Source organism: Balaenoptera ricei, chromosome 12 (genome assembly GCF_028023285.1).
Source record: "Balaenoptera ricei isolate mBalRic1 chromosome 12, mBalRic1.hap2, whole genome shotgun sequence".
In the NCBI taxonomy this organism is placed as follows: Eukaryota; Metazoa; Chordata; class Mammalia; order Artiodactyla; family Balaenopteridae; genus Balaenoptera; species Balaenoptera ricei.
Genome location: NC_082650.1, coordinates 82,534,268 through 82,557,736, shown reverse-complemented (window position 1 = coordinate 82,557,736; position 23,469 = coordinate 82,534,268). Strand labels below are relative to the sequence as shown.

General features: G+C 41.8%; 2 protein-coding genes across 11 annotated transcripts in view; one reads left to right on the top strand and one right to left on the bottom strand.

Moving 5' to 3' along the window:
* Positions 1–3,475, top strand: part of MYO6 (myosin VI) — a 136,611-nt gene extending 133,136 nt beyond the window's left edge. For all 9 annotated transcript variants that reach the window (XM_059941770.1, XM_059941769.1, XM_059941767.1 and 6 more), the window contains 2 exons: positions 895–1,113; positions 1,644–3,475. In XM_059941770.1, the coding sequence (XP_059797753.1) occupies positions 895–1,113; positions 1,644–1,843 (419 nt within the window). In that variant the 3' untranslated portion in view covers positions 1,844–3,475. The remainder of the gene's footprint in view (positions 1–894; positions 1,114–1,643) is intronic.
* A 4,459-nt stretch (positions 3,476–7,934) lies between these two features.
* The window catches only part of IMPG1 (interphotoreceptor matrix proteoglycan 1), a 108,059-nt gene continuing 92,524 nt past the window's right edge, over positions 7,935–23,469 (bottom strand). For both annotated transcript variants that reach the window (XM_059942102.1, XM_059942103.1), the window contains 3 exons: positions 11,272–11,437; positions 9,476–9,548; positions 7,935–8,012 (listed from right to left, as the gene is read on the bottom strand). In XM_059942102.1, coding sequence (XP_059798085.1) covers positions 7,935–8,012; positions 9,476–9,548; positions 11,272–11,437 — 317 coding nt within the window. The remainder of the gene's footprint in view (positions 8,013–9,475; positions 9,549–11,271; positions 11,438–23,469) is intronic.

Here is a 23,469-nt window from a genome sequence, read left to right as displayed (position 1 = left end):
GAGAACTGTATATTTTCAGAAAATAAAAAGCAAAACTCAACCATTTAGTAATGGAAATTGAGCAAGGGAAAAGAGATGATATGAGCTCAATGCCCAGTGTTAGCAGAAAAGCAAGGATTTCTCTTTCCTATTGGCAAAGGAAACCAAATATTATACACGTTCCACTTATTGCAGTGGATTTTATTCCAAGAGAAGTCTGGTTTCAGAGGAAGTAAATCTGAGTGCAAGTTCATGCTTACTGTTACAGTTTTGTTGTTGTTGTCACGAAGTTGCCTAAATCTTATTAGTAAAATATCTGTGTTATCTTGGCCATTTTAAATCCCAGAATCAGTTGGCAAAGGAGAAAACTTTTATGTCTTTCACTTTTTTGAGAACCTGTGATTAAATCGACAAACATCTAGAATCCCTCAGATTTGTGAAATTACTGTTTATTTGTTTCATCATAAATAGTCCTGCAAAAGTTATTCTGCAGCCTTCATTTGAACTCTTCGGAGGAAAAAATATAAATCTAGTAAATCATACTCGTTTGCTTTCCTGCTGAGTGAGTGAGTTTTGTGTGCAGATGCAGTCATTTGTGGGAATCTGCTAGGGGCTTTTTGTTGTTATTGCTGCTGCGGCTGATGTGTGTGTGTGTGTGTGTGTGTGTGTGTGTGTGTGTGTGTGTGTGTGTGTGTTTACGATGCCCAGGAACATCTTCAGGGCAAGAAACTTCTAAGAAATCACCCTTTGAATTGTATTCATCTGTAGGCAGTTCACATTGACATTTTGTTTTAGATTCACTGTTAGGAAGCCCTCTTTTTGCTTCTGTAAAAATCCGTGGTGCACTTTAGGATTAAAGGCTGTTTTCCATATCCCTTGGGCTGCCGGCGTGACTCTGCTTGTTCTCTGTGACAGCTCAGCAGAACCCGGCAGCTCAGCTCCCCGCCAGGCAGCAGGGGGTCGAGATGAACCGACAACAGCGTTTCTTCCGCATCCCGTTCATCCGCCCTGCGGACCAGTACAAGGACCCGCAGAATAAGAAAAAGGGCTGGTGGTATGCCCACTTTGATGGACCGTGGATTGCCCGGCAGCTGGAGCTTCATCCGGACAAGCCACCCATCCTCCTCGTGGCCGGTGTGTACGGTTCACCTGAAAAAAAAATGTATAAAGCAGAAAAGGCTTGTGTACCCTCTGGATGAAATGGTGTGACGTACAGTGTAATAATTCATTAAATTTCAGGGTTGAGGCGTGGAGTTTTGCAGTTAAGTCACATCAGTTGAGGATAACTTCTTTACCATAGGGAATTGCTTGGATTAATTATGTCCTTGTAGAGCACATAGAAACTTGTCTGTGTCCTAGGAACCTTTTCATTGGTGTCTGATTATATCATGTGCTTTGTAATGGTTGTTTAAGGAAATGTAGCATTTTTATGAACCCTGGTAACTTGTTTGGTCAACTGCATCGTTAATACCTTTTGAAATGGAACTTGGTGGAGGACACATTTGTTTCTGGTGAATTTATGAAGCAGATTTCAATCTTAGAGGAAGGAAATGGTTTTAGAAGTCCTCACATCTATGAGAATTAGTAGACATTTCAGGAATAAAGTTTACAGTAAATGGTTCTGAAAGGAGGTATAGTAATTCTCTGACGTCTCATCTGTGCAGGTAAGGATGACATGGAGATGTGTGAGCTGAGTCTTGAAGAGACAGGCCTGACTCGAAAGTGCGGTGCTGAGATTTTGCCAAGACGGTTCGAAGAAATTTGGGAACGCTGTGGAGGCATCCAGTATCTTCAGAAAGCAATTGAGAGCAGACAGGCCAGGCCCACCTATGCCACGGCCATGCTGCAGAATCTGTTAAAGTAGAAATTGCACTAGCCTTGCAGCTGGGAGCCCTTGCCATGGCACTAGGTAGGGAGTGTGTCCCAGAGATTTAACCATTCCACGATCAAGTTAGAATTACTTATACAAAGTGAACAGATTTTATTAATCATGGTTTTTTGTTAATTTAAGGTTAATTATGGTAGTGAATTTGGGACCTTAAAATTATTTTCCTGTATCCAGCTGTAACTGTTAGACCTCTCATTATTGTAATACTTGTTACACTTGGACAGACTCTTGACATTTCTCCTTGTTTGCCAACAGACTACCTTAAATCCATCGTAGTTGTTCTTTAGGAAAAGAAGTTTTTAAAAAATGCAAAATTCTTGCTTTTTAAGGATGGCACAGTACCGTATAACTGGAATAAAGAAAACTTAGCTTTAATTTTCATACAAAAATTAAGGCACTTAAAATGATCAAGGCACTGATATTTTGATCTGAAAGCTGTGTACTTTCTTTACTAACTTTTTCCGAAATTCATGGAAATTTCCATCAAAGGTGGAAATTTTTATTTTTTCCCCCCTCTTTTGCAGTGTCTTAGTTTGAGTAAAGCAATTTACCTGAAGTTCTAGAATTCTGGAGGGAGCCTTGATGTATTTGATGCAATCTGTGATAAAGAAGGTACATAGTATCCTGCACAGATTTGTTTTGCTTTTCTATCACATAGTGTTGCTGTAAGAATATGTTCTTATATTCCATGGACAAATAAAGGAAATTCAGATCATTTAAATGCTTGAAAGTTCTGAGATAACTTTGTTTCATTTAGAAAAGGCAATAGGTTTTAGGTGGCAGTTTGGCTTAACTGGACTGAATTCAAATATTCTTTCAATTTCATCTCAGTTGTGATTTTGTGTCAGAATCTTGTCCAAGTTGTTTCATGTGATTTAAACTAGTATTCTGCTTCAAAACACCTTTGTTTTTTAAAAAAATTCCTATTGTCTTTTTTGGCCTTCGAGATTTTGGTAATTGTAGAGCTCTTTTATAAGCCTTGTAATTCAAAAACCCTGCACTGAGGAATTGCTTGTTTCATGTAACTGATAATTAAAGAAAAGGTTTTGTGTGCTGTTTAGTTTTGATCAAATGTCAGCAGTTTCAAGCCTAATATTTATGACTTTCATATTAGGAATTTGGAAACAAACATACATCAAGGAGTTATGTTGACATAATCCTAAGGAGTCTTGTTTGTATTTTAGAATAAAATTAGAAAATAAAATTACTCTCTGTACTTTTTTTCCCCTGATGTTTAAAGACCCTAACCTTTGAAATGAATTTCCAGTGATTTTTTTTTTTTTTTCCCTAGAAAGAGTACCTCAGTTAGGAAAGTATTTCCCAGCTGATTGGATTAGTGCTTGTGAGCTGGGCACTGTTTTCAGAATTGCTTCTCTCATTATATGTTTTAGTATAGAGATATTTATTTATTATGATACTGTGCAAACGATCGTCTTCTATTAGAGAAAGTAAATGGTCCTGTCTGTACTGTTGAGAATGTGAATGTGATTATCTTTTTAAGGTTGTATTACTGCATAGACTCACACACCCTTGGGTCATTTGGTCCCTGTGATTTGGTGACAGACGGTCTGGTTACTGAAAATAAATGTCCTGTTCTCCCTCTTCTTATCACTCGCCTTTAACTGGTGTTTTTATTTGTACAGGATAGTGAATGATAAGCTTTTTTGTTAACTGGTAACAAGGAGAGTCCTGGAAGAAAATTTAGTAACCAAATAGATTTTTAATGACTTGCGCCCTTAGCGCTGTTTCCAGAAACAGTTTTACGTGTGTCCTAGATACATGCAGGCGCTTGATGGAAAACTAATCACACAGGTTAAGTTATCGTAATGAGAGAACTTAAAGTTTTGAAGAATTTGTGAGAAATATATCACAGCAAGGCATTGTTACAGGTCTTTAATTTTTTACTTTAATAGCTGATAAAATTATAGTCAGTCTTAAGCCATTTTGTTGCTAATTATGTCACACAGCTGTCCTAGAATGTATCTATTTTAAGTAGTCTTCTGAGTTAATTGTGGCTCCAGGAGACTTGCCCTAATTCAGACAGACTTACAGTCACCTACATATGACAGCTCTGCACACACAGAAGCCCCTTTGCTGGAGAAGCTTAGGACCTCCATCATCCTTTAAGGGAAATGGCAGAGAGAGTGTTGTGAAAAATGTAGATGCAGCTTCTTTACAACGTTCACAATCAAACCCAGAAACACTAGGTGAAAACGGTATGAATCAAACGTCAGTTTATATTTTAATCAGTCATTTTAATTGAGATGTAAAATTAGAAGTTAAAGCGAGCATTCTGTATATTAAGAACTAATTCTTCTCAATGCTTGTCTCACTCAATACCAGTTCCTTCCTTAGTGTATGCTTTGCAAAGGTAGATGTACATAAAATATTAAAACTGAGAAAACAAAATGTTTTCACATTCAATTATGATGTAATTCTTAATCGCATTAACACATCTGAGATACGTATTGTGAGCTATGGGTAGTCACTGAGAGAAAATTTCTCTAATACGTACATATATTAAGAGAACAGTGAGTTTTCTTAGTTGTAAGGTTGAGTAGATGGCACCTTCTCAAAGGAGTATATGAGGAAGAAGTAAAATAGTGCACTTAAGAGCACAAGCCCACACAAAAGACATTCTATTGTAACTCACATTCTGCTTCCCTATAGTGACTTTTTATAGGTCATTCTTTCCAGTAACATAGTGAACCCTTTTGTTCTGCAAACAACAAAACAAAAGATCAAATCAGATCACAAAAGAAAAGATCATCTTAAAAGTGGAACGCGGGTGGTATTTGTGGAAACTTAGAGAGTAGAAACTCACAGGCACGAGGAATAATGAGGATTTTGTAGTTTTATTCATTGGATTTTTAAAAAGATATTTTCATTCACAGGTTATTCCAGTGGTTCTCAGGGGATCCAAACAGGTAGATCTTTGGTTTCTTCACCTAAACTACCCTAAGAGTACCTGAATCAGTAGAGTAAATATTATTGAATGAATCAGTGAATTGCTTCAGTGTTAGCGGTAGACCTAACTCCTTTTACAGAAGAGGTAAACAGAGATCCAGAGAGCTCAAGTAATTTAATTCTAGACCGTGAAAGAGATAGAAATGCCTTTGCTCTACTCATGTGGAGCACAGAGTCAAAACAAGCAGACTTCTTCGAGTAGCCCCTGGGGGTTGATGAAGGGTTGCTCACCTGTCACTCTCCATCTTCAGAAGATGTGATGGCCTTTGGCTATTTAGCGTTACCAGCAGTAACAATTATTGAGCATTTTTATTTCTTCCAGAATATAAACTAATAAGGAAGGGGAGGACAGAGGACATCTAAAAATTAGAATAAGGACAGATAAGGGGGAAGGTTGTAACAATAAGGAAAGAGAAGAGTGGATGGAAGAGAAAGAAAAGGGGTGCACCCCTGAAGACGCTACACCCCAGGCTGAAAACAGTGCGGCGTTTTAGGTGACCAAACATTCCTAGATCTTTGCTAAGTTGTAGAATGAATTGTATGTAACATAAGAGCAAAACCCATGGACCTATTAAACTTGGACCAAGATAGGCCTGGTGTATAAATTCTTAGCTTACAGATATGACACTGCCATGCTGGAGAAGGCCAGGAGACATTCTGTGCACAGGCCCTGTGGAGGGATGAAGTGGTGATACTTTATGAGGTCGAGCCTACCCGTGCCGGGACCAGATCTTTGAGTACAGTGAAGTTCACGTCAAATCAATGTATTCTTCCTTCCGCATGACTAACCTAATACATGAAGTAAGTTTGGTTGTCATATACTTTTCAAAAAGTTTTTCAAGAGATAATCAGGAAAAAATGCACACCGAAAAGAAAATCTTTAATCCTAATTTATACCTGTGCAGACTCTTACCTGCAAACCCCAAATAGGTTTATTAATTGGCCATTTTCTTTTCACTTTTGAAAATTCATCTAATTGCATCTGTTACTTAATTTTTCCTCATTCCCTAAAAATGTGTATCTGATACTTGCCTAAAACACTGATGTACTAGAAATACAAATTATAAATGCTTCTATGTAGAACTTGCTTCTTGTGCTTTTAATACAGTTACAGGGTATTATAAACAAAAAAGTTGTAAATGTTACACTTGTTGTCTCCTGTTTCCAATGGAATAAATTGGAGAAGCTGGAATCCTGAAGTTCGTCCAGTCACCAGACCTGGAAACCCTGTGCCAAGTGGCGGAGGAACAGGCAAGGAACCTGGGTGATTGAAGCATCCTTGAGCTTTGACCCCAAATTCCTACAGGTTTTCCATCCAGGGAAAAAGCAGGAGCCACTTTGCCTAGATGAGAGAAAATCCAAATCGTGGCTTCCTTTCCTCAGGTCCTTACCAGTTTGTTTGTGAGGTGACGTAGGATGTAAAAACTGGGGACCCAAAGATGAGTCCTTGTCCCTAGGACTTCAAACACAGCTGGTGTATATAGGCTACTTCGTGTGGAACTTACCATGATCCAGATAGGTCTTTTGGATGCAGGCAGATGCGGGCCATCTTAACCTCAACAGCTTTTCTCTGGTTGGTTGGAAAAGACCAATCCAAAAAGTGGGTGATCCAAAGAGTGAGAGACACTTGCTTGCAAAGGGGACCTTCCCCATGGAAGATGAAGTGTTTGCCTCCTTCTCTTTCCTCATCAAAAGCTACATTCTCTGCAGCAGTTAGAGCGCAACTGAAATGTAGGCGACGGAGGGCACATTCTGGGGAGGTGATAGCATTCGATTTTCATTTTCTCTCAATGGAATTTTTCTCATATGCTTCTGGCTGGCCTGTCATGTCTCTAACAAGAGTGTTTTCCTCTGGGGAGTCCCAAGGATACGGCAGTGAGCAGGTGCACCTCTTGCCACCCTTCTTTGCTTTGTGGCACTTTATCACCATACACAAAGCCCTTGTCCCATATCATAGCTCCTCACTCTGGGGACAGTTGGGATGGGAATAGGGATGAAAGCTATGCATTTGGGAGGCCAACATAAGTGATTTTTTCGTTTAGAATCATTTATCATAATCTATAAAGCAAATGCAGGGGATATCTAGTAAACACACGCACATTATAAATCTATATAGATATAGTGCTTATCATATTTTATTGAAATTAAGGTATATTTGATAGTCTAGCATTTGAAAGAGAGATGGAGGAATTTGTTTTTCATTAAATAGCACAGTAAAAACTGGCTGAACTGGAATACCTTGATGCCAGTCTATCTATGTACACACCACAGTGAGTGTCAAGGAGTATTCAATGAAGCTATCAAATTGGAAGAAGACATAGTTCATCCGTGGTGGGAAACAGGAACTGGTTATGTCACAAAGTACAACCTCACTTTTTTCCCCCTAATATAGTATCTTTCTTTAAAATAGCTTTATGCAGTAACAAGAAAGAGTAAGATTTTCCATGGTATGTATATCCCAGTTCTTTTCTTTAAAGGAACAACTTAGAAATTATTGGCAACAAAATTATCCACCATGTAAGCAGGAATTTCGTATAAAACTAGTGGGCCTAAGAACTGAAGGGGCATGTGAGTTACAGACGCTGAAGTGTGGGGCATCTATAAACTCACCACAATTTACATACTATATGCATTCATCCTGCACCTCCTTGCATACATAATCATCTTTTATGTGCATTCTAACATATGAAGAGCTTTATTTCCCAGTATATCCCACCCCCCTGCCCCCAAATAATAAGTTGCACTTGTTGTAAATGACCTGTGAACAATATTTTAAGGGCAGCTGGACACAGAGCTAGTTTGCTATCACCTTGATTATCACTGAGGAATAGCCAAAATACATTTTACTGGTGGTGTTTTTGGTTTTGATCATAAGCTGCTTTTTTTTCAGAATTTATTGGTCTTCAAGTACATGACTCTTCTGTATTTGAAATGTGATGTGTCCTGGTTCTCAGTGTTGACTACATGCCTGGATATCGATGACCAGTGGATATGCCTGCCTATGTTTTCAGAATTTTGACAGAGTGGATATAATTTTCCTTGAGAAAGCAAGCCATCTCTCTTGCGATAGATTAAATGATAATTTGTACATTTTCAGTTTTTAATTTCCTTCCAAATCTTGATGGTTAAATTCTTCATGTCCTACAGTCAGTAATTCAGAATTTCTTTTCCTGGTTACCTGGAAGAGAAATAGTTTTAAGAGATTAATAAATGTCACCCAAGGTCAAACCAATGGTTCATTCCGATATTACCTCTGCTGGTAGATGAGATAATATGCTTGCCATTTAGGATATATTCTTTGAAAGGTGGGAAAGATTCCTAACTTTACAACCTACTAAGAATTCTTAAACCTACTATTCTTCTTAAATCTTCTCAGACTGAATCAATCTCTTGAAGCAGGGATGGCAAATAATTTGTGAATCAAAGTCAACATGTTCCCTTCCAACCATAGCAGACATCATTACTCTAAGCTGCTTCCTCGTGTGAAATGTGGTTCCTAATTCTACCTGGTACTTCCAGATTCAGTTGGTGTATACTTCATCCTGGGCATTTTATTAATATCAGATCCCGTGTCCTAATGTCGTTTTATGGCCCAAGTCTGAACCTTTTCTGTCTTCTCAATTTTCTTTGTTTCAGGAAGTCAAAATGGCACACATTATTCCTTGTGTGCACTTGGACACATGAACTTATGATTAGCGTTTGGTGTAATGGCCTCAGTATCCTTCTGGAGTGTATGTTGACCGTAATGACTAGTTTCAATTGCAAACTTTGCCATGTTTGTTTCCATCTAGCACTATATATAGAGAGAGACCTCAGGTAGAGTGGACACTGGCTGATTATCACTCTTTTTTTTACCATCAAAGACTAGTTATAATTTTTGAAACTAGGTAATTTTAGGCTAAAAATTGTCAAAGGTATTTTTCCAAAAGTTATTTAAAAAGCTCTATGTAGGCTATATTTAACCTGCTTATTAGATAAGTTATTTCCCTTTGTAAAATAAAATTTAGTCAAAAAAGTTGATTGAATGGATGAGTATTTTGAAAGAGACATCTAGGACACTGGAAGGAACATTTATCTGAGGATGAAGTTTTAGGAATTTTTGAGGTTACTCATTGTTCACAAATCATGTTTCTTCATATTTTTGCTTTAGCTGATTATTTGAAATAAAAACACTTTATAAGAATATATACATATATACATACATAATATACATATACATGTATATATATAATATATACATGTACATAGATAATTACATATATATATATATATGTCTATATATATAATTACTCAGTTCCAGGAATATAAATCATTATGAGAAATTCAGTGTTGTTGAAATGCATTTGATAAATTGCATGTATATTTTTAAAGAAAAGGTTAGGAATATTGTAAAATACTTGGATTTTTTCTGTTATTTTATTGTTTTGTCTACACATTTCAGTTAGTGCCAGCCCCTGTCTCTATACATTTTGTACCAGGAAATGCCTTTTTCCCTCTTAAAATACTAAATAAAAAACTTGGCAAATAAAGGAAAACTGCTTTTTCTTATCTCTATTTAAGAGTCAGGCCCAGAAACGTTTTTAATTTCCTTCAAAATTTATATTCAGTAATTAAAAGCAACATATAAAAATGGGATTTTACCTTGTTATTTTGCTGATTTTGGAACTTTTTAACACTAGTTTCATACACTTGGTTTTTAGATTGATCTGGTGACCTGCAAAAGAAAGCAAAAACAACATATCCTGTTTCCTGGGCTTATCAACATTAAGAGCAACTACGGCTTTCTACTATTTTAGTTCTAAAATTATTATGACAAATGAAAATAGCATATTTTTGCAGGTGCCTTCCATTAGAGTTGGAGGAGATATGCTTTGTGCACCACCCCACCCCTGCCCCGAGTTTTGCCTTCCCATTGGCTTACTGTTTCATAGGCAGTGGTCTCAGGAGGATTGAACAAAGCTCATGGGAAAGATGAGTGATAACTTTATCTTGCAAGAAGTAGAGTTATTTTTAAAGTCAAATTCTGAGTTATGGTTGCTGAAAAATAACTCTGTAATAATATTTTGTTCATACAGTTAAAAAAAAACTTTTTAAAAAGTTTACTTTAAAATTTGATGTATATAATTCCAAACTTTTCTATATACATATAATTTCTGACGATACTGTATAAACATTTTGCACCTTGCTTTTTCACTCTTTACATTATAAAATGGGTGTAATATTTGTGAGATATTTTATGATATATGTTCCCTATCAGTAAACTCAGCAAACTCTTTTCTTTCTCTCAACATTCTGTCCATTATAATATCAAGGAAAGGGGGAAGGAGGGTATCATTGTAGGAAGGAGGGAAACCCCATCCGGTCCTAGTGCTTGATAGGAAGAAGGCAGAAGAGTGAGAAGAGACACGTGGTTTGAAGAGGTTGAGTAACAAGTTCCTTGTTCTTCCTACCACCAGCTAAGGTAGCATTTTGGGTTCCTACTTGCCCTGGTTGGGCAAATTGGAGGCTCTAAGAATACCAGGGGTCGGGACTTCCCTGGTGGCGCAGTGGTTAAGAATCTGCCTGCCACTGCAGGGGACACAGTTCAATTCCTGGTTCGGGAAGATCCCACATGCCGAGGAGCAACTAAGCCCGTGAACCACAACTACTGAGCCTGTGTGCCTAGAACCTGTGCTCTGCAACAAGAGAAGCCACCGGGATGAGAAGCCCACGCACCACAATAAAGAGCAGCCCCCGCTCGCCGCAACTAGAGAAAGCCCACGCACAGCAACGAAGACCCAACACAGCCAAAAATAAATAAATAAAATAAATAAATTAAAAAAAAATGATGCTACAGAAAATATTTAATGACATGGGAGAATGTTCTAAGTAAAAAAAGCTGACTCTAAAATAAGAAGCCAGTCTAATTCCACTTTGCTTTGGAAAATTCTATGTAAAGAAGTACATCAATTAACGTGATGAATTATACAGGCTTTTAATCTTCCTTCTCATAATTTTCTATATTTTTCAGCTTTCTTATGATGACAGCTAATGTGTTTGCAACCAGGGAAAGACTCAAATATTAGACACATAGACACTGATTAAGGTAGTAGGTCACGTGGTGTTCTGTCTTAAAGCTGATGCAGGCTCTTTTTTCTTCCCTTATTGGCCTTAATGAAATCCTGCAGAAAGGCTTAGGGCCAGTGGTTCTCAAAGTGTGATCCTGGGACCAGCAGTAGCAGCAGCCGTACCTGGGCCCCGCACAGACCTACCCAATCACAGACAGCCTCGCAGGGCCCAGCCATGTGTGCTTTCACAAGTTCTCTGAGAGACTCTGGTGTTCACTGAAGTTTGAGAACCATGGGTTTACGGGATTGCATGAATTCATGCTAACGATGGGTGTCTCAGAAGCCTGAGTGACTAATTCTTGGGTCTGAGTGTCGCGGTGCTAGACCCACCTGCACAGCGCTCCCTTCCCCGGGGTGTCCTCACAGTCCTCTCCGGGGCCACAGGGCCCAGGGTACCCCGCTCGGCAGCGGCACTCGGCTTCCTCGGTCCACTCATTCCTCACACACTGGGCGAATTCGCCACAGGCCAGGAATTTGCAGGGGTCTGCTTGATCAGCTGTAAAAAACAGGGCAGATTTTATTGGTGCAGGGACGCCTGAGCAGTGGATCCTGCAGAAGTCAGAGACGAGGGACCACATAGATTTGCCATCACCCCACTTTGGAGTGAGTTGTACAAGAGTGAGAAGAGTGGAGAGAAAAGGGAACCACACATTTCTGTATCTTTGATAAATGAGTATATAGACACACGTGATAACATATTTAGCTCCAAACATAATTATGCACAAACTGGTGTACATCAGAATCATCTAGAGGCCTTGTTAAAACAGACTCCTGGGCCCGCCCGCCTCACAGTTTCTGATGCAGGAAGTTTGAGGACAGAGAATTTGTATTTCTAAGGCACTAACAAAAGGAACATTAAAAAAATTCTCTAATGCAGATGATGTTGATGTATCTGACCTGGGGAGCACATTTCGATAACCACTGTATTAGAGAATTAAATTTTTTTCCTGGGCATACATCTGGAAAAGACGAAAACTCTAATGCAAAAAGATACTTGCACCCCAATGTTCATTGCAGCACTATGTACAATAGCCAAGATATGGAAGCAACCTAAATGCCCATCGACAGATGAATGGTTAAAGAAGATGTGGTATGTATATACAATGGAATACTACTCAGCCATAAAAATAATGCAATAATTCCATTTGCAGCAACAGGGATGGACTTAGAGATTATCATACTAAGTGAAGTAAGTCAGACAGAGAAAGACAAATATCATGTGATATCACTTATATGCGGAATCTAAAAAAAATGATACAAATGAATTTATTTACAAAACAGAAATAGACTCACAGCCATAGAAAATAAACTACGGTTACCAAAGGGGAAAGGAGTGGGGAGGGATGAACTGGGAATTGGGATTAATAGATACACACTACTATATATAAAATAGATAAACAACAAGGTCCTACTATATAGCACAGGGAACTATATTCAGTATCTTGTAATAACCTGTAATGGAAAAGAATCTGAAAAATATATATATATATAACTGAATCACTTTGCTGTACCCCTGAAAACATGGTAAATCAAATATACTTCAGAAAAATGTTTTTTGTTCATTAGATTTTTTTAAAGGCAAGCATTTTCTGCAGAGGTGAATTGGTGATCTTATATATTTAAGATGAGGGATATCTTAGAAGTAATAAAAGTCAGTCATTTTTATGGACAGTTTTGAGAACTCAGGATGATTTCTTGATTTAAAAAAATCTCTTTTTCTCAGTCTCTTGTGATCCCTAAGGCCCTAATGTTAGAGGTTCTTTCCTTTAGAAAATTCAAATAGACCTCAGGTCTCTGTTCTTTTTTTGTCATCAATTGTTCTCTTTCACTCTATTCTTAATTCTGTAGGATTGCCTGAAGTTCTTTGTAAGGTGGAGTATAAATCAAGAGAATCTTAGACAGTTTAGCTCTGGAAGGCCTGTGGCCCCTGCCAGCCCCTTCCCTGTCTCTCTAGAGCTGAGCATACCGAGCTCTCGGGCAGAGAAGCAAAAGGCCTACGTCCCCACATGCTGATGGCAGAACCAGAACAGGCCTCTGGTCCCCAAACCACTGTTCTTTTCTGCCCGGAAGGTTTCCTGTTGAATCACATCAGCCATTTACCCTTCAGATTATTTCAATAAGCACCTATTATGTGTTAGGACCTAGAGGGTGTGAAGCCACTCTTTCAAGAACCCTAGGGGACAATAAGACATATACACAGATGTTTCTACACAAGAAGCCCAGTATCTTGTCTAGTATAAGGACTCTAACTATGAGGGTATGTTAGAGAAGAGCTATCTGGGAGGGGACTGTTGAACTGTGTGTCTAAAGTGGGTTGCATTTGATGTGCAACGACTAGGAAATGTGCTCCGACTGGCTCCAGCATGAACAGAGGCACAGGGGCGGGAAAGCGACGGCCCTGTGAAGAGGGGACAGGGGAAGCCCAGCATGGGGGAGAGCAGAGACTCGTGCACAGGAGGAAGGGAATTGAGACTGGAGAGGTACGTTCAGGCCAAGCTCCGGAGGGTCTTGAATGTCGTGCTAAGGAATGTGGACCTTACAGGCAGGTGGGAGCCATGGAGGATTTGGGGGCAGGGCAGGGCTGTGATCAGACTTGTGCTTTAGAAAATATGTAAATAGATCTTAGAAGTTTCAGAATTAGGATTGCTTCAGTGATCGTCTGGTGTAGTATTTCCCAAGCGGGAACATTTGCAGAACTCGAATTGAGCAGGATTTAATAAGTTTTATGTTAAAAATAGGTTTGGTGGCTAAATAAGTTTTTTTTTTTTTTTAATGCTGCATGAAATAAACATAACAGGTTTCTCTCTCTTTCCCCTGGACTCTCTCTCCCTCCAGCTGCACCCCTTCTCTTTTTTACTTTTAAACCTCTTAGGGTCACTAATAAGCGAATATCTATTGCGCCATCTTCGAGTGAAGGCTGTAGTCAGCCGCTTTGCCACGTTTACTGACCACAGAAGCCCTGCAGGTGGGTGGGGGGCAGCTTGTCGGGCGAGGATTCCGCTGACCCTCGTGTTCGCTGTCCTGATCTAGCGCCTCCTTGTGGTGGAAGAGGAGAGCGAGGGGGTTAGCGAGACCAGCCCACGCGGAGGGAGGGCAAGGGCAAGTCCTTGAAAACATACTTTGGGGTCTCCCAGCAAAGTAGACCTGCTAAAGTTTTTTTTTTTTTTTAACTAATTATGATAATTATATTCCCCCATAATGCTTGATTCTTTTTTTTTTTTTTAATTAATAGCTACTTTATTTATTTATTTATTTTTAGCTGTGTTGGGTCTTCATTTCGTGCGAGGGCTATCTCTAGGTGCGGCAAGTGGGGGCCACTCTTCATCGTGGTGCAGGGGCCACTCTTCATCGGTGCGCAGGCCTCTCACCATCGCGGCCTCTCTTGTTGCGGAGCACAGGCTCCAGACTCGCAGGTTCAGCAGTTGTGGCTCACGGGCCCAGTTGCTCCGCGGCATGTGGGATCTTCCCTGACCAGGGCTCGAACCCGTGTCCCCTGCATTAGCAGACAGATTCTCAACCACTGCGCCACCAGGGAAGCCCTCTTTCTTCTTTTTTTAAAGAGCTATTCTTTTTTTTTTTTTTTTAATTAATTAATTAATTTTTTTTGGTTGTGTTGGGTCTTCGTTTCTGTGCGAGGGCTTTCTCTAGTTGCGGCGAGCGGGGGCCACTCTTCATCGCGGCGCGCGGGCCTCTCACTATCGCGGCCTCTCTTGTTGCGGAGCACAGGCTCCAGACGCGCAGGCTCAGTAGTTGCGGCTCACGGGCCTAGCCGCTCCGCGGCATGTGGGATCTTCCCAGACCAGGGCTCGAACCCGTGTCCTCTGCATTGGCAGGCAGATTCTCAACCACTGCACCACCAGGGAAGCCCTAGACCTGCTAAGTTTTATACGTAAAGTTGTATTTCTCTGCAACTTGAGGGTCCATATGGACAACCAGGCCTGGCTAATGCGAATGGGTTTCCCTGCCTCACAGGGAAAAAGCTGGCCCTGCAAAGGGATCCTTGTCACTGTTTAGAAAATGACTCAGATTTACCCTGACAACCCAGGTGTTTCATGTCCAGGGCCTGGTTTAATAACTAACAGCTGTCAGCAACTTGACAGGCAGGCCTGCAGTCCTGAAAGCAGAGGCCAGGAAGGAACAGTCAGCGCCTCCACTGCCCTCTTTCTGCAGTGGAGAAATAGATTTCACTGGGAAAGCAGATTGAATGCACCGAGTCTACCCCTCTGAAGAGTAATAGGAAATGTGTGATAACCACGTGAGTTTCCTGTTTAAGAAAATGTTTCTGTTTTACCAATATTGCCTTCAGCCCAGCCAGGTGTAGTCTATGTCTATGTACCAGTAAAGCTGAACAGAACACAGTAAGGCAACATTGGAGAAATGAATTTATCCAAATCTGGGGGCCATCAATCGGGTATATTTGACAAACAAATGCACCTAGTTTATAGATTACTTGCTGCTCCCATGTCATTTATTTGGGACCAGCCTACTAGAACAATACAAGTCTTCACGTCACCTAGTTCAGTTTTGGTTTGCTGTGTACGCCGTCCTGGGTCCTAAGACACTCAGTCATTCAACAAGTACCAAATTGGCCCTTCAAACTCTCTAGTATTAAGAATTCCAGTCCAACTAATTGCTTTAGATTTTTATTTTATCCATATTTAAAACCTTACATTTGAGGCAGAATTTTAGAGCTAGCAGGTATTTTGGAGACCTTCTCCACTAATTTGCTCACTTTGCAGATGAGGAAGCCAAGACTCAGTGAGGTTGAACGTTGCCAAGATCAAGGCTGTTTGCGCTAAGTCCTCCCCCTTCCTCCCGGCACCCCCATCTTATGGACTGTGTGAGGACAGGTTCCAGGGAAGGAAAGAGTCCCAGGGGGAGCTGTTGGCCATGGCTTGTAAAGGCAATCTCAGTTAATTAGAATCGTAATAGAAGAGACAAATATTTACATTAATTTGTGAGGCAACTCTTACTGCATCCCCTCCTATTACCTTAAAAATTTATGAAAAATTTTTTTCATGAGTAAAAATGACCCTCTTTACTTACGTATCATTCTTTGAGGGCCACCTACAAATTTGGGCTTTAGGCTTTAGGCTGATTCTGCAGAGGCAGAGCCATAGAAGAGGAGAGATGGCTCTACGATGAATGAAAGTTTAACTAGTAGAAGTTTCTTAAGCAAAGCTTTCCCTACGTTGTTATTTTCTTTCTTTTTCATACCCCAAGGACATTTTCCTTAGAATGATGGACTCATTCACGAGTGGACCACGCAACTATTTGCCTCTTCCTAAACATAACTCCCCGGGACACGCGCAGAACAAATTGATCTGAACTTCCTGCACTTTGCTCTTGATTTGGTCAAGATTAATAATCTAAACATTATGCAGCAACAACCTAAAATGCTCTGTTCTGAATGTGGTGTGTGGCATGGAAAAAAGGGAGGACAAGACTTGAGATCAACAGCCGATCAGGAAGAGAACAATTAGCTGCCATTTTCTAGAAGAATATTTTCAAGTCACTATCAGGTTGTGTGTGGATTTGAGGAAGTGAGGGCCTCATGATGCCTTAGCTACCTGGGTTTACTTAAATCCCCTTTAAATAGATTGTTTTGATGGTACGTACTCCCAAGAGGTTTCTCCATGAACCTGTACCACACCCAGCAAACACCTAGTATGATTTGGGACATCCTCTGGGCTTATCATAATTGCTTGCTAGCAAAATGACTTAATATCCTATCCTTAATCCATGTGGCTAGCTCTTCTGCAGAGCAAGTTTGACAATCTCTCTGTAGAGGCAGCCCAGGGCACTCAGTGAGTTGACTGTGTTAGTAGCTCCTAGTTTGCAGCAGGTGGGAAAAGTCCAGGTTCATCCTGTCACTTGGTCCTTGGCTTCCTACGTGGTTTCCCACCATAGTCAGAGCACTGGTGTCATTTGATTTCAGGCCTTGTCCCTGACTTGGCCCCAGAAATCATGATCCTGAACCTCCAGCTTCGCCAGGAGCACAATGGCAATTATTTATATGAACAGGGTGCGCACATATACTGAGCGTTACTGTTTGTTCAGCACTCTTCTGGCCACTTTAAACATGTGTCTTCATTAATATTCACTATAATCTTCCAAAGGAGACAGTGCTGACCTCATTTTCCCAGGTAAGGAAACTGAAGCCCATTTTAGGTAGTAAGTATGACCCGAGATTAACATCCGTATGCTACGATGTTCAGCTTTTGACATCATTTTAGTGGTTTGAAATATGGGGTTTCCAGGAGGCCCTTCAGGGCTTGGAGGGGTGAATAGGGACGAGGGAGAGAGCGGTGGGGAGGCAAAACTCGCCAGCATCTCCGGTCTCATTGGTTTACAAATCAGATGTCCAGGAATGCTTTCCTCTGAACCATAATCTCCTAACTAAGCAAGCTCAAAACCCTTGTCTGCCACTGCTCCTTCATGAGGCAGAAAGCTTCCCTATAGAAAGCACCGTCCGACAGACGGTGGCTCCACATTTCTTTCTGTTGTTCAAATGTGACAGCAATGAACATGACTTGCAATAATGGAGCTGCCATGTGGGGCTTGGATCATTTTGAGATTTCCAGTGCAAGCACATTTTATGTATCAGTTTCTCCCCTGGATTGGCTTCTATCACGTCTTTGGTGTGCATTTCAAAGGTCTTGAAAAGTATTCCCAGCTGCTGACTGAGGAAGGTGGTCTCTCAGCCCTGCATCATGTGATCAAAACGCATTTAAGTGAATAACCCCTGCCTGCAGAGGACACTTGAAAGCACTTTACAGTTATAGCTAAAAAGATTACGATCCAGGTCATCAAGCAGCTTATAAATCCATAGGTTCCTGATGGTCCAAGACTGTCTTTTTTCCAACCCTCTGTGTCTGGTCCCAAGTGCACTCATGCCTGAAAATAGACTCTTGTTTCCCGCCAGCCCTCTGAGGGTCTCAGGCTCACCTGTCACTAACTCCGGTTCATTGCACCCACCCCTCCCCCCCAGATCGTCCCGTCACTTGTCCCGCATCCTTGGGGCTGAGTATTGATTGCCTTTCTGCCCTGTTCTTTTTTTTTTTTTTTTTTTTTTTTAAAGATATCTTGATTGATTGACTGATTGATTGCTATGTTGGGTCTTCGTTTCTGTGCTAGGGCTTTCTGCAGTTGCGGCAAGTGGGGGCCACTCTTCATCGCGGTGCGCGGACCTCTCGCTATTGTGGCTTCTCTTGTTGCGGAGCACAGGCTCCAGACGCGCAGGCTCAGTAGTTGTGGCTCACGGGCCCAGTTGCTCCGCGGCATGTGGGATCTTCCCAGACCAGGGCTCGAACCCGTGTCCCCTGCATTAGCAGGCAGATTCTCAACCACTGCGCCACCAGGGAAGCCCACTGCCCTGTTCTTCATCATTCTTTACCATTTCATTATCCCCTTCCCTTGCGCGGTCCTAACACTCACGTGCTAGACCGGAAGTGAGGCATCTCCTTTAATCGGGTCCCGTCCTAGGGCAGGATTTCAGTTCAGTATGGCTGGAACTCAGGCTTCGTTTGGTCTGGCCGGGGCTGAGGGCCTGTGAGGACTTTTCTGTGGACTTTTTTTTTTTTTTTCCTGTTTGTTTTTTAACACTTTAATGCGATGAAACCTAGTGATCGCTAGATGGCGCTCAATAGCAAAAGAAGTAGGAATAGATTCAGGGGATGAAATGATAAGAGCCCGAACTGATTTTTGTCTCCTTAAAAGCTGCTATGCGGAGCGCACCGGTGGAGGGAGGCGAGGTCCGCCAGGAATTGGCGCGGTGGCAGAAGCAGCTTCGGGGGACCGCTGATGGAGCCCTTAGGACGCCGTGATCACCGCGGCAGATCGGACCTGGCCGGCTGGGGCATGTGGTGCAAACCCCTGGATCATCTTTTCCCATTTCAAAAAGGCAGAGACAGGGCCCCGGAGTTCCGAGGAGGCCGCGACCCAGCCTCACGTCTGAGAGAAGTGGGGAGCTGGCGCCCCCTATCCCCCGAACAACCTAGGCTTTGCGGTCCCAGCTTTGTTGGTGGGGAGGAGGGCGTGTCACTCCTTTCCTTGGGGCATCAGGGAATGACAACCTCACACATCCGGATCAATGGTAATCTGCGGGGCACGGGACGCACTAGCCCACCGTACTTTTAGGGGCTCGCGAACGTGTTTTAAATTCTTTAAAATCAGAAGAAAAAAATTAATATAATCCAATCTGCATTATATTTGTCTCTATACCATCGCAGACATAAACTATAATTTTAAAGATTTCTATTAATATTAATGTTTAAAATTAATATTCATGAAGGCAAAGGTCTAGAGCCCAGGAAATCCTAATGCAGCGCTGGTCGTCTGACTGCTCCCTTCTTAAGGCGTGAATATCATTTAAATTCAGTGCTTGGTGCTGAGTGCTTAGTCATTGAATAAATGTGGCGCCCTTCTGGGGGTTCGGGCGGGGAACCTCACCTTCCACACAGGCCCATCGGGCTTGTTTTCGCAAGTCCTGAGAACATTCTGGGCTTGGCTGCACCTGCCGCGGAGTGAAGCTGTTCATCCCTGCTGTCAACGCTGAGGCCGCCAGGAAGGCACCCCGCGCGAGAAGAGCTGGTTCCCGGCAATTATCTGTGGCCTTGGGAATGCAGGTTAACATCTTTGTGTCTCATTTCTCCCTTCTATAAAAAGGGGTAATGAAAGCAGGTGATCACTAACGTTCCTCCAGCTCAAATAGAAATCTCCCATTCTAGGTGTCCTACTGGAACAAAGGCATCCGGAGCTTTAGCCGGGCTCCAGAACTGTGGTGCAATTCAGTGATTAAAAGAACTTTAAAAAAATCTACATTTAAGTTCATGTTTATTGTTTTATTGTTATTTTATTACTGGCCAAAAATATTTTGCTTATGACTTATTGCCAAAGGGTAGGATTAGAGTGAGAATAACTATTCAATGATACGTAACGCACAGCATAGTACTGTGTACGTGGTTGCAGCTTAACACACGTTTGTGGAATTGAGTAAGTTATTAATGGGACTTCTTTCTGGCTTGGAGGGGCATGCAATGAAGAAACTTAGGGTTTCATTTCAATTCTCCACCATTCTCAAGAAAACCACCACAAGCTCTTTATAGGAGGCTCTCAGTAACATTTCCAGGGCAAACACACACGTCTTACCCTGGACAGAGGGTTGAAGAATTCTCGCTCAGTCATTTTTGTATCAGCTAAACTGAGGTGTCCTGGGTGCACTGATCTTAGGGCCTGAGTGTCCCAGGATGTGGCGGGGGACGCCTGACAGCAGGGGCTGTGGGAGGCGACCCTGCAGCTGGGCTGAGTCCCAGGCTTGTGTGGAGGGTGTGCCTGAAGGGGTTGGGTGAAGGGCTCTGGGAGTGTCTTAAGGAAGCTCCATGGGGTGGTTCGGGTGTGAGATGAGGGCACAGGTTGAAACTCTGGAGAGGGGTGAAAGGTATGTGGCAGTCCAGCTGGTGACGGAAGCAGACATTAACAGAAAATCCCTGTGGTGGCACCCCAGGAGGCACGGGGCAGCAGCAGCGTAACCCCAGGAGATGGGCCAGAGACCTAGGAGACGGGATGGGGGAGCTGGGGAGAGCCTCCAGGAAAGAGGATTCACGTGGCTGCCCCAGGTCGGAAGGGACACTCCTAGCAGAGCCAATAAACAGTACACGGAACGGGGACACTTGCAAGTTTGGGACTTCCGTTTCTGAGAGAACGATTTTTTGTTTTTTTGGCATTCTAGAATATGACAAAATACTGTAGGAAATTTCACTTGGTGAAATGTAGAACCTAACAGTTCATGTAGGATTAATTAGACTGAAGTGTGTTGTCACTTTTTCTAAGTAGATTAAACAGCCTCTGTATACCCAGTAGGAGGGTTGATAAGACTCCTTTTTATAAAGAGGCAGTAGGTAGAGTTGAAGGAAGCACACAAAGCTGCCTTTGAATTCCAGGTCCAGCCCTTGGTGACTCTGTGACCAGTAAAAGGTAAGTTACTTACAGTTTTAGGAAACAGTTTCTCCAACTGTGTAATGGGGGGAAAGAATAACTTTGTGTAGTTACTTATTAAGATTAAACAACAGTGTCAATCAACAGTAGCTGTTACCATTTTTATTGTCATTATTGTGATGAGTGACATCTACCATCTTCTCAGAGCTGGTGACTAAGTGCGAATCTTACAAATTATGCACTTTCCAGAGAAAATGAGTTTGTTGATCCACATTCTCGCTGGAAGCATCTAGGATGGCAGACTGTAGTTAATTTCAACATTTACCATTTACCAGCCTTGAGGTCTGCCTGTTTTTGAGGAGGATTTTTAGGAATTCAGGAGAGAATAAGTCAGAATAAGTTATATGTAGTTTTGCATTTTTGAAATCTTCAACCTGCACACCTAACTGACATAAAAGCTCTACATGCGGCTTCCCTGGTGGTGCAGTGGTTGAGAGTCCGCCTGCTGATGCAGGGGACACTGGTTCGAGCCCTGGTCTGGGAAGATCCCACATGCCGCTGAGCAACTAGGCCCGTGAGCCACAACTACTGAGCCTGTGCGTCTGGAGCCTGTGCTCCGCAACAGGAGAGGCCGCGACAGTGAGAGGCCCGCGCACGGCGATGAAGAGTGGCCCCCGCTTGCCACAACTAGAGAAAGCCCTCGCACAGAAACGAAGACCCAACACAGCCAAAAATTAATTAATTAATTAATTAAAAAACCGCTGGAGTGTCCTGAATTTGAAGCCTGTTTAAAAAAAAAAAGAAAAAAGAAACAATAGCACAGCCTTGGGGCAGGGTCCTTGTTCCACCTCAAGGGATACACATAACAATATCTTTGAGCTCTTTACAAAACTAAAACCACCAACAAATGGAAGATGCTAGCATTTTTCATTCCAAAGAAGGCCACCTGAGGCCAGATTAAAGGAACAAGAGAAGTTTATGGAGAGACTACATGAGACCAGATTAAAGGAATGCAGGCCCCGAATACACTCTAATCTTATCAGCAACCCTGCCCTTGAACTATTGCTATAAAACGCCTCACCAAATCCTCGAGGGTTGGGACACAGTTTTGAGGGGCATGAGCCCACTGTGACCCCCTTTTCCTGGTGAAGCAATAAAGCTATTCTTTTCTACTTCACCCAAAACTCTGTCTCTGAGATTTGATTCGGCACCTGTGCACAGAGGCTGAGTTTTCGGCATCAAGAGCAGCTAGTTTAGAAAACTTGTAAATTCTTCCTCTGCCCCTTTGAGATGTAAATCTCTTTAGAGGTTCTTGCCAGAATTATGACTCCTGACTTCCGAATTTCTCCAGGACCTGGGAGACACGTCTTTAAAATGTAATCATCGGAGAAGGTAGCACCTCGTACCTCCCAGGCTCTGTGGGAGGGTTGGAACCTTGCTCCAAGTTGTAAGACAGGAGGTGGGCAGGGCATGTTGACTTTCTCATTTTCAGTATCATCCCAAACTCATGGAAATGTGGCCTTGCTCTTGCTATTCCACTAGACTGCTTTTGCAAAGGGTTCTAATGACCTCTGAACCGTCAACTTAAATGACTTCCATCTCCTGTTTACTCACCCAAATGCATCCTTTCAGCACTGGCCTTTCCCCCCCACCGGCCTCCAGACACCTACTTCATAGGCTAGAAGTCAATTCACCTAATATCCATTTCCGTAAAACTGGTTTCCCCAAAAATATTTTTTGGAGTATTTTTATATCCTGAAGATATTTTATTAACTTTTGCCCTTAGACTTTTTTAAATGACTTAGTTTATGTGCCCTTTGTAACTATGTATATATTTTTACTAAGTATTTTCTAAATTTTCAGTATTTTATGAATGATAAACTCTATGTTTTTATTTTATAATCTTGGGAATGCTTTAAGTACTTAGTCTGAAGACTTTGTGAGTTTTATAAAATTCTATTAAAGTTTAACTTTAAAAGACCATAAGTCATGAAAAAGAAAAGAAAAGGAAAAAGAAAAGTAGGACCCTAAAGCAGATGCAAATAGATTGAACAGGGGCTCTTAGACAACCTGGCTTTAAATGAGCAACAGTTAATTAAGTGGCTTTACATGAGTGAACAGGTAGGATGGGGGTCCCTGGAGAAAGAGAACCAGGCAAGGCTTTCTTGACATAAGAGAAGCCATTTTTGGCCTAAGCCATTTTGTGACCTAAGCCTGGCCACAATGCTTGCCCTTGAACAGGTCTCAGTAATTAATGATCTTAAGGGAACAAAAGAATGCAGGAACAAAGGACTGTTATCGGGCAAGAGAAGTAACAACAGCAAAGATAACATTGTTGTAAAGACACCCAGTTCTGTTTCAGCAGTAAAGATTAGCCTGAAGGCTCAACCACAAGATCAACTGGAACCTAAGGGAGGATAACGTTGACCTTTTCTGACCCTTGTGTGCCCATCAACTAAAGCTTGGACTCTGTCCAACACTCAAGCTCCTTCATGAATATGCATGTACCCTTAGCTTAAAACTTCCCCAATTTCGCTGTTCAGGGAGACCCTGCTTTGGGAAAGACCCCTGGGGTTCTCCTTACCTGCTGCA